This window comes from Ischnura elegans, chromosome 9, assembly GCF_921293095.1.
Source record: "Ischnura elegans chromosome 9, ioIscEleg1.1, whole genome shotgun sequence".
In the NCBI taxonomy this organism is placed as follows: domain Eukaryota; kingdom Metazoa; phylum Arthropoda; class Insecta; order Odonata; family Coenagrionidae; genus Ischnura; species Ischnura elegans.
Window position 1 is genome coordinate 81,350,165 of NC_060254.1, and position 11,448 is coordinate 81,361,612.

Genomic DNA, 11,448 nt, shown 5'->3' on the forward strand with positions numbered 1-11,448 from the left:
GGAAAAAGGGGCGTGCCGAGTGAAGGAAAAAGGAAAGAAATTCCCGTCCTCGGAGCCATCGTGGATTATGATCGCGCGGAACTATCATTTTTCCGCCAATATTGGAGCGACCGCTGTAACTAGTTCGAAAGGGGCGGAAAAAATGATATTGAGGTTCAGGCATAACAGGTTTATCTCTGGAACATTTCTCCTGCATAACATAACACCTACGCTCTTTGTCACCATTTGGTAGGTATAGCATTGGATCACTTAGTTTTTCACATTGGATCAGTCAGGTTTTAGTTAAAATTGGATCACTTAACCTTCGTAATTTTTACGACGCGCCAAATTAAAATTCCAAAGTTTTGGAAACAGCATTTTGTGATAAAAAATTGTTTATTTTATGGTAGTTTAAATATTTATCCACAGCACATTACTTCCACAAACTTTTTTATAAACCATATTAAAAATGATTATTAAAAAAATTCCAATGGAAGACAAACTTTAAAATATACATTTACTGTATTAAAAATTTAAGTTGAATGGCATAAAGCAGAAAAACAAGTTGATTGGAAGTTTAAAAAAATAGCATCGTCAAAATGACGAAGGCTAAGAGACCACGTGACTGTGAGCCAGGTTTAGTAATCTAGGGTTAAGCTCTGCTTTCATCTTCGTTGCGAAGCGATTTGTTTCAATGTGCAACTGCAGTTGGCAGTCATAAATAATTCTCTAGCCGGCACCAAGAATATTAATGACTATCCACAGCTGTAATGCCTCTCAATATTAATCAATATCTATGTTTCAAATTTCCAATAATATTAAAATATGGTGGTTCTTCCACTTGAACGAAGAAAGATTACATCCACTAAAAACAGATAGCTGCGTGTAGATCTTCCTAAACTAAATACTCCTGGACTACTGTTGATATCAGCAAGTTAAAAGGGATAAAACGGAGGCCACACACTGCCGGCCTTAAATTCTCGAGGGTATAAGGAGATTCAAGGGAGTTAAAGTTGAATCCTAAAGGTCCATTAAGGTCAGTAACGAAAGGGAAAACATGCCCTCCTTAAAAGCCTTTTTCCCCTCAAGCGTCCGCCCTTCATGGACCTGCGGTAGAACGGAAAGTCGAGGGAAACGCATTAATCCTAGTCCTCTTGAGTCCTCAAGCACTGCCACAAGACCTAGATGGATAAGCCGCCTGACCTACGCCCTTGACCAGATTAAACGGGACGGATTAAGTCTTTCTATCTTAAGGAGCGATGGAGTTCCGTACTTAAAGTGACGAATATATAAAATCCTTCTCATCTAGGTGGATTTTAGAGAGATAGAGAAACCGCAAGCAAACAGAGAAAAATTATTTTATTTATTTATGTAATTAAATCATTTTAGACAAAAAGCTGTGACGCCAATTTCCAATGAAAATTTTATCAAAAACACGAATGAGACAAAATACAATAACATTATAAATATCAACAAAGAATAAACCAGTGGGGAGAGGAAAACATTCAATTGCTGACGGATGGGACAAAGCTTGTACGGTAAAATTGTCGCATGTTAGGTAAAAAGAATAGATGGAGGGAAGAAGTGAGTTTAGAAGGTAGGACCTGCGATATAACTTCCTCGGTCCTGGCGCATTGCATGTACAATAAATCGGCGTTTGAATTTTTTACCGCTTGGCTAAGTAAAATGTCTTTGTCACAACTTGCTCTGTACTTTCTGATAGATGACAGCATTACCCAGGGGAACATAAATGGCTAATATAGTTTTTTAGCAACTGATCAAATAAGAAACATGTAATTCATGCCAAAAATAACGGCATATGTCCCGGGACTGAGAAGGATAAAGGCGAACGCTCGGTTAGGGATGTCCAGGGATTTGGCAGATGGAGAGCGAACGGGTGGATCAGATTGGTATTCTAACATTCAGCAGAAAAAGGATTTCAGGGCAGTCAGAAATCGAGTTCATATGCAGGAATACAACATTATAAGAATATTTCATTCGCTTCTCCAAAAGTTGGAAACGTCGACGCGTCGATTTGTTTAACGCCGACGACACGCCAAAAAAGGGACAAGTCGTCTCACTACACATTCTTTTTTACCTTCTTCCATCCAGTGGCTCAGCGAGGGGAGGGGTTCTGGGTGATACCCCCCACCCCCCCAGAGCTCAGAGAAAATTTTAAGTTTAATCAATTTTACTTGATTGGATTGATATTACTGACTGGATATGACTTTCCCAGAGGCGTCGTCGGGCTCCTATCGCGGCGGCGGCTCTTTTCTATTCCCTTCCTCTCCAGCCCCTCCCCGGGTGATCGGGCGTATAAGCCACGGGCTTGGTTCCCGGCCCCGGTGTGTTGTTTCCTTGGAGGGCTCCCCTTGAGCCCTCAATCCATTGATATTACTAATAGACTAGTGTAAGGATTAATAAAATATCCTTCAGAAAGCCGTAAAACTTACCATTTTGAACCATTTATCTTAAAGTTCCGCAATTTTTTAATCTCGCACCTACCGCTTATCCTGGTGGTTATTCTATACCCCCACACACCCCGGTATTAGTTGCACCCAAACCCCCCCCCCCCAGCCTTAATTCCTAGCTGCTTCCATCTGCCGAGTTATGTAATCATAGATGAGCGCCGTGATAGCTTCACATGCTGGATGAATTTTGCTGAATTTGGGGCGTGGGAGGGGGAGAGGCGTGAGGGGAGGGAACAGGAGCAGCCTGCCGATCCTCTATCCGCGACGCTGCGTGGACGTTGGAATAATTTCTTTGCGGACGCGCACTCAAATTTGTCGTTTTGTGACTTGACGGTGGAAGATACGTCAAAATGCACGAAATTTTTAGCTGAAGGACAGTATCTTGTCAAAATCTATAGGGAATGGCCACAAAACATTAAATTTTTCGATTTTTGACCCTCCCTCCCTAAATGGCGTTTGAACCTGGGTCAGGGGTTCACCTTGAGGTCTCAAATTTTTCAGGCCTTATTTTTGATCACTCCCACAACTTTTTCCATTGGGCCAGATGGATTTAAAAAAAATCGATTTTCCGATCTGCCCTAACGTACACTCTTCATCCACTGCACCTATATCTCCAGACCCACTGCTCGAACGCCTCTATCCTTCTATCACGTCCTCTTTAAGTGTCCATGTTTCCGTATCGCAAAGCGCCACAGTCACGATCAGACTCTTCACTAGCTTTTTTCTTTGAAATCTAAAATAACGATTCTCTTCTTATACTTCGATAAATTAGCAACTTCTGAGGTGTTAACATTTTTATATTATTGTACCTTATTCTCTCAAATTGAGTCCATTTTAATGTTTCATTTGCTCATCTATTTTGCCTCATCCTCTATGTTACGGGAGAGATCCTTAAGGGCCAGCAAATTTTTTTCTGCTACCTAACATCGGGGTTCAAGTAAGCAGAAAATTTCCATTATTTCCGACGAAAAGATACTGCAGTATTTTTATTTTATTTATCCCTGTATTGATGGATATTGTGTACAAGTTTTGTAGTGAATCACGGTCAACTTAACTCATTTGAATCCTCAAAAAAGTTTTAAGTATAGGTTTTGTAAGTGATGCTGGATGTGATGATACATCATTCCAAATATTTCTCCTCCTTTTGGAAGTTTGCCTGCGACGCGCACCGTAGGGGTTCATATTGACCCGTAGCTTAATATCTCCTAATTCTTGATGTGTTGTATTTATCTGTACATTTTATCATTATGAGTGGCATAACTAGGAATATGTTTTGGGGGGAGACGGTGGGGCCTGGAGTGGCGTCCCCCCAGGCAACCGGGAAAATTTTGGAAAAATGACATGTCTGTAAATACATTTTTCATCATTTTGATCAATGATCTTTAAGTAGATTTAGTTATTACATCGTATGGCAAAACTAGACAATAGTTTTATTTTTTTCATGTCTTCGAGGCTTTGGAGGGGCTCTATCTCCCTCATCCCCCCACCATAGTTACACACCTGATGATTTATACTTATAGATTCGGTCTTATATTATTCTTTTTCATTCTAAAAACTGGTACCTGTATCCTTTTTTGGGGTCGTATTATCATAAATATTCCCTACTCCCTCGCGTGTAATATACTCGTGCTGACAAGCAAGTTTCGGCCATTTTTTGCAACTGTAATAAAGATGCAAATGTTTTGGACTAGAATAAAAAACGAACTCGAAACTTCCCCATCTGATTTTGCCGATGTGTGTTTCTGCACTCACCTTGTACCTCTTCTTGCCCTCCAGGTGGTGCGAGTGGTGACCAGCGGCGGCGCTCGCATCGCAAGGTGACGCGGCTCGTCCTCACCGTCATAGCCGTGTACGTCTTCTGCTGGCTGCCATACTGGGCCACACAAATCACGCTTATATTCACGCCCCCGAAGCAGTGTCAGTCCCGACTTTGGGTGACCACCTTCCTCATAGCGGGGTGTCTCTCCTACTCAAACTCCGCCGTCAACCCGGTGCTGTACGCTTTCCTCAGCGACAACTTCAAGAAATCCTTCGTCAAAGCGTGCACCTGCAAGGCCCGGAGCGACATCAATGCGGCTCTGCACCTGGAGAACAGCGTCTTCCCGCGACGTAACAGGTGAGACACTATAAGGATCATGTTTAATAAAAGAAGGATAATGTTGGGAAGAGGTGAGGCTAAATATGGGAGCAGATCTTAAGATACTTAGTAAATGGATGGTAAATAGTAATTATTTTTGAGTGAAAAGACGAGAGTTTTGCGCATTCAATGAATGTAATAGTTTCACAATCAATTCGCAACTAACCTATCACGAATCAAATTTTGATCGACACTTTTGCAATAACTGCGTGCATATTGAATGTGTGCCCGAATAAAAATCCTTGGGAGTGACTGTGGATCAGCATTTGAAGTGAGATAAACAGATAAACCGATTTTCAAGGAAATTTAAAATTTTCCTCGCGAAGTTTTACTTCCTCCGAAATAAATGCACCCTAAAATTCATTAAAACTATTTTTAATACGTTTATGCAATCAAAATTAAACTACGGAATTATCTGACGGGGTGGTGCCTATTACAATTCGCACAATCCTATGCCGATTCTCTAAAAAGCAATAGTGAGACGAATTGCAAAAAAATGTCAATTTTAACCGTCCATTCCCATATTTGTTGATTTATAGATACGGAGATATGAACTGTGAAACGGACGCCAGAATGGGGAAGAGTATGAGTAATTATATTCGTTTAAGAGGGTGTTGTCCCGGTTATCAATTTCTTTTAAATTACTAACTGCTCTCTAGAATCTACTTCACGGAGATCGGTACATAATTTTAAAGTATTCATTTCAAAATCACTCCTAGAATTTTAAAATTCATCTGCTCTTCCGTTACGTGACTATAAGACACTGAGATAATAATTTACGCCTGATATGATGATTATTATTCATCGAAACCCGGGTCGCTTCATTTTTTGAAAAAGTTGTGGTATACTAATTAATGTTATCCAACCAAGAAAGTTTTAAATGTTTATCCCTTGAGCTCAGAGAGCTGATCAAGCACCTCCTAAAAGAAAAGAAATTGGTCTTTATCTCCGATGACAACATACTCGGACATAGCAAAGTGTGGGTTACTCAGAGGCTGCACTCTACTCAATAACAATAGCATTACTCTTCTCCCTCCTCGAGTGAGACTTTGCGCATCTAACCATAATTGGAAACACCTCAAGGATTGTGCACCGTTGAAACACATAGGGTAATACAACTTGGGAAATTAAAAAAAAACTGAACCCACATAATTTTTAACTAATTTATTTAAATTTAAAAGTAATTTATTTATCCGTGGAATTAAAAAAATAATCTTAACTCGGGTCGCTTTATTTTTATAAAGAAGTGGTACAAGTTATAGTCATCCAATCACTAAACCTTAAAATGGAATACCACACAGTTATATATGACTTAGTGAATGTTTATAAAAATTTCCTTTTTATCTGTGAAATCCAGGAAGAAGCGAAGTCAGATGCAGAGGCGCTCCCTAGCCATGTCCTCGGGGAACCAACCAACGGCCACCGCGCTGGCGCCCTTCGACGGCGCGACTGAGTTCCGCGGGGCGCCGGCGACCGGCGGCGCCGCCGATTCGGCCGGCGGCTGCTTCCTTGGCGTCGGGGACGGCGCCGGATGGCGCGGCGGGCGGCTTTCCTCCATAGAGCCCTCCACGGCCATCACCATGGCTTCGCGCTCCAACGCCAGCGCCGACGGCCGCGAGGACGAAGCCGCCGAAGAAGAGGTCGACGTGGTGTGATGGCGCGCGGCCGCCATCTTGCCACGCCCCCATCCCACTGCGCGCCCTCGATCGAGATCGACCACGTGACGAGGTGACGTCTCTTCGTGAACTGGACGCACACAAGTTCAGAAGCACAATGCGAAGGAATTATAGGTACTTCTGAGCGACCATTGACGATTGAGCGACTGTTTTTCGCTCTCAATACGGTCTTTCTGTGTAGCGTTGGAATATAGTAAACCTAACACCGTAGCCACCTACCCGGTTAAACTGCTATGGAGGTCGCTGCGGCCAAAATTTGGAAAAGTCGCTGCGGCCAAATTTTGGAAAAGTAACTATTTACTTTAGGCTCTTCCTGGAAAATTGTCTTCCTGCGGCCATTGCTGCGCAGAATAGCCTGGCCAACGAGGTTTAAAATTTTCTCCAGGAAACTCTTTGGTCAAGCTCACAGCAATTTTTCTGGCGTAAGGTTTGGTCGATCCCCTCCACTCCTCCATTCCTTTATCTTTAATCATGTTACTCGCCTATTAGGATCGGTATAGGCACAGTTTGGTGTCCCTTGTACCAGCATTCGTCTAGGAAATAGGGAGTGATTTTTTTCGCCAAGTATTTTTCCCTAACATTCACCATGATATATCCCATCCCACGGCAAGGGAGGAACAACCCATGATCCCGGTGGCTCGCAGAATGTTGTGGCGGAAGGGACAGTCGCCCGCCCCGCCCCTTACGCCCCGTCACTCTCGGCTCACCGATCCCGAATAGCGGTCGACGCAATCTCAGCCCCTTTGCTGTCAGCAGACCGCTACCCTGACCCAACCAAATCCCCGTACCCTTTTCCCACCACTACCATTCCTACAGTAGTGAACCTTAAGTCTATTCAACAGCGGCAACTTTCAAATAAAGCTCACCGTTGTTGGATATCCTGCGCCGAAGCAGATGTGTAGGTGAATGAGCAACAAAGGTTGCTTAGCACTTGTCCAGGGAACGCGAGAAAGTTCTAATCCGATGTGATGATATTCCGGCATATAGTATGAAATTTTGGTCCCCGGCTTTGTACTATTCATTTTCTGGTTGAACAAAAAACAAGCTGAAAAACTGCTAATAAGAAACGGTAGTGTTTCCCTAAATTTTTAAATACAATATTGGTAGGTATTGAACTAACTGAGTCTATTTCTTTTGCAATTTCTTTGACCGTGTCTGGTAATTCCAATTTTTTCTCATTATGTTTAGATTGATTTGATGCTACGGTAATTTCTGAGGATTTCAGTACCACCAAATAGCTCGCGAATGGCTTATTTCTTTGTGCATATTTATTTCAGCAACTTCGTTCCGGAATACGAGGAATGTTAAGCACAAAAACACGTCAGAAGACAAGCGAATCAACTTGTTAGGACGTACGTAGTTGGAAGGCACGCGGGTTATAAGAACGGGATGCACCATAGTTCGTCGCTGTTAGTAGGAAGACGGCATAACCATCTTTCTACAACCTCCTATTTACTTCTTTCAAAAGACATGGGTAGCGTTACCTTCCCATTTGATACCAGATAACAAACTCTATTACATGCGTGAAGTTACGCGCGTAAAACAAATGTTTGTTGAGGTCTGCCCTCATGTGAGCAGTTGAGAAAACACCCAAGAATAGCACAATAACGTCAGTAGATTCAAAAATAAATTCACAGGATCTTGGTATTACCGTTGCATTTCGAGTGTTTAGAATGACTTATATTAATGCAAACAGAATTGGTTTTATTGCAATAGTTCTACGAAATCATCAGTTGAAAACTATATGATGCATATGTTTTTATAATGCGTGACAATATTTGCGAAAAATGTCCGCTGGAGGACAGGTAGATGTGGAAGAAGCACAAAAGTAGAGTCTGGGTACGTTAGTATAGCTTTTTTCAAAAACATACGAAGATGCTCATATAAATATGATTGATTTTTCAGTTCATTTAAACACGAATTTTCTCGTTGAACGCGATGGATGACATTTTTTAAATGCTAGTTAACAGTAAACTGAGCATTTTATATTGCATAGAACAAAAGTATAAGAACCTCTCATTAAAACACCGTGAAATGACTGATTTTTATTGAAACTAGCTACTCATAGTCGTACAATGATTGTGCGGAACTAATGATTTCTGTCGTTATATGCAATATTTTACTTTCACTACCAAAATAAATTTGAAACAGTAACCAGCAACCGAGTGAAACCATATTTAATGTTGCAGTTTCCAAAACTGAAATCCTCTAGAGTAATGTGCATCCTACCGCAATTGGTACATAAAACCTCTGGCATAATACGTGGCAATATCTATGACAGAAATGGTTAATAGAGGATGGCAGAAAGCACGGTTATAGGCAACCTCAAAGACGAGGACTTTAAGCTTTCCATCATGCTCCTATTACACAACAGGGTCTTCATACACAGTATTTTATTTTACAAGAAAATATTTAGACTATTTATATTTTTGATCATTTTACTAGACTTACAACATATGCTGTGCACCAAAGGAGATACGTAATAAAATTTCATTTGGGTTACGAGGATTCAAACCTATTTATAGGTGCTACTGGATTCATGCTAATATGTGGTAAGCCACCTTACAGAATGAGAGGATTGACTTTGAATTCGCGTTTTGGCAAGTGTTTTACCCTCAATCGTTGATTTTCTAAGGATCGGTAAAATTGATTTTGTTTCGTGTGAAAACAATTTTTTTTAACTATGCAAACTTTTCGTAAGTCGATTTCCATGGGTTTTACCATTTATGTTGTAGTCGGTTGTCCCCTAGTAAACAGACAGACGCCAGCCTATGGTCTATGATTCGGACATAGTACCTATCATCAAAGAAACATTTAATTACTTTGTATTGTATTTATGGTAGACTTTCCGAGTCATAAATACGAAATTGCGATAGAATAATAAATAAGATCAATTTTAAAATGGTTGAACGATTTACCACATATTTTTTCCTTCTACAAATGTTCCAGGTACTGTAAAAACCAACCGAGGAACCCAGTCAAACAAATCCAAGCAAGTCTCCTCTGAGTCAATCCCTACGATTTCCTAACGGTTCACAGCCTTCCCTTTAACGCTGATAATCTTATGCGTACCACAGTATATATATATATTAGAAGAGCCGTAAAGAATATAGCTTCAATTGATTTGGTACAAAATGGTATACTTTAATCTTCAATTGGAAAAAAATATATCCCAATAACTCCGGCCTTAGAATATTTGTTTAACGAAGAAAATGAAATCATCTATTTTGTATAATAAGAATACTAACGTCAACAATTAAAAATTACTAGCATCTGCTTGTAATTAAGGGGACCAGAGTACTGACATATTTAAGTAAGTTTCATCAACTAAATTATTCCAAAATTGGAAATTGGTAGGTACTCCAACCAAGTATTGTCAATTATAATGAAGAAACAAACTTAAGCGAGTCGAAAAGGTCAGTTTCACTGTTACTTTTGAAGAGATTCGTCTAGAAGACACTGAACCTTATGCAGATCTGGATCGCGCAGCTTGGTGAAAGATGCCGTTTTCCTTTACTTATCCTAAAAATGGCTGTATTCACATTTCTTTTTAACAGCACTGCAGTTAACAGGCGTTTGGATTCTTATTCAATCGCTTCTCTGGTTTTATGAGTTCGCTACTTTCCTCCCTGATATGTAGCCATAAACTCATTGATACAAACGCATATTCTTCATTATCCCATGCTCACTATGAATGAAAGGGTATTAGTTACAAACGCGACAAATGAATCCCAGCTATTATTTTATGCGATTATTCCTGGGTTGATAATATAGAAACAAATTTACGTGACTCAAAAATCTGCGAAAACCAAGTAGTAAGGCAAGAGTAGATGAGTCCATACATCGATCATGGAGTATATACACATTGGATGAGCAGCTACTCAATTCCCGTGTTCGTCTTACATTCCCATTCTGAGTGGCAATCAGCACATTCCCTCCATGTCTTTTAGATGAGATGTATTTCAGCACATCATCGAGAAATCTTGTCACTTGCGCACCGATAGCAGTCCTATTTAAACTTTCATTCGACATTCTGCTCTTTGCTGTTTTCCTCGATGGAGTGTGTTTACCTGTTAAATGTATTTGCGTGGCTGAGATGTTTTTATTATTAGCCTTTGATCGACATGGTTCATTGGGCTCCTGATTGTTATGTAGGACTGCGAAACTTTTTGCACAACAAGGAAAGTTCTGCAGAAAACGGTCATCGTCGAGTACGTTCCATGACCGTTGAGTGTGTGGATATTTTACTCCGTATAAAACATGAATTCAAGTACGTGTATGTAATTAGTTGGTAATGCATTTATGTGTCTGTATATTGGTGTGTGTATATATGTCCAAAAGCCGTCAGTTTACACATGTTGGGAGGGAGAAATTTTTGTGACTTGTATGAGAGACCGCTAGGTCTCATGTGCGTGTGTGTATGTGAGTATGTTGGGTTGAACATATCGCTCCTTCGCTAGCGCGCCCCGACGTCAACAGGAAGAAAGGACCAATGGGCGCTCCAAGAGCGCTTGTTCATAGACACATAGCTGATCACTTCCAAAAAAAAACTAAGTGTAATCGGCCCGCAGGCCACCCTTTGCATCGCGGAAACTTATGTAGCCCTTACGAGAAAAAAACGTAAAGGACTCCGCGTACTTCTATGATGAATGTCGCCCTTTGCCATAAAAAAAATGTGTGTCAAAGGTACTTGAGACTCTCACTGAATCATATCTTCATCATTTAATATGTTTTTCTTTCGATGAATAAAATTTGTGAATAAACGCTTGTATCTGATTATTTCTAGTTCCATTTCTCGGATTAATCATTCCGCTCTTTCGCAACGAACTGCTAAGCTTTCCCAGGATTTAAGCGAGCAAACCTGCATCAGCAGAAGTCGAACTCAATCAAGGTAAGAAAAAGAGTAGGTTGATCTGAAAGGTTTAATGAGGATCATACACATTTTAGCGAAACAAAACCTCCGCTTCATACCTAATACGAAAATATGAGTCTGTGAAATATCTGTAGAATTCTAAATGATGGTTTTGTTTGATGTTCGTATTTGTAATCCACATAAATATTGCAATACGCAAAGAGTAGTATTGATTGTTATGCAAGTGATTCTGTAAGCTTTTTCACACAGAATAAACCATTATTCAATATTCTTTGCTGCGGAGAATCTCCGGAATCAATAACATAAATTCAA

The 11,448-nt window shown here is 40.5% G+C and overlaps 1 protein-coding gene across 1 annotated transcript in view; it reads left to right on the forward strand.

Annotated features, from left to right (window-relative positions):
- The window catches only part of LOC124165591 (somatostatin receptor type 5-like), a 264,040-nt gene extending 253,014 nt beyond the window's left edge, over positions 1-11,026 (forward strand). The window contains exons 7-8 of the mRNA XM_046543049.1: positions 4,227-4,566; positions 5,945-11,026. Of these exons, the coding sequence (XP_046399005.1) occupies positions 4,227-4,566; positions 5,945-6,242 (638 nt within the window). The 3' untranslated portion in view covers positions 6,243-11,026. The remainder of the gene's footprint in view (positions 1-4,226; positions 4,567-5,944) is intronic.
- Positions 11,027-11,448: the final 422 nt, after the last annotated feature.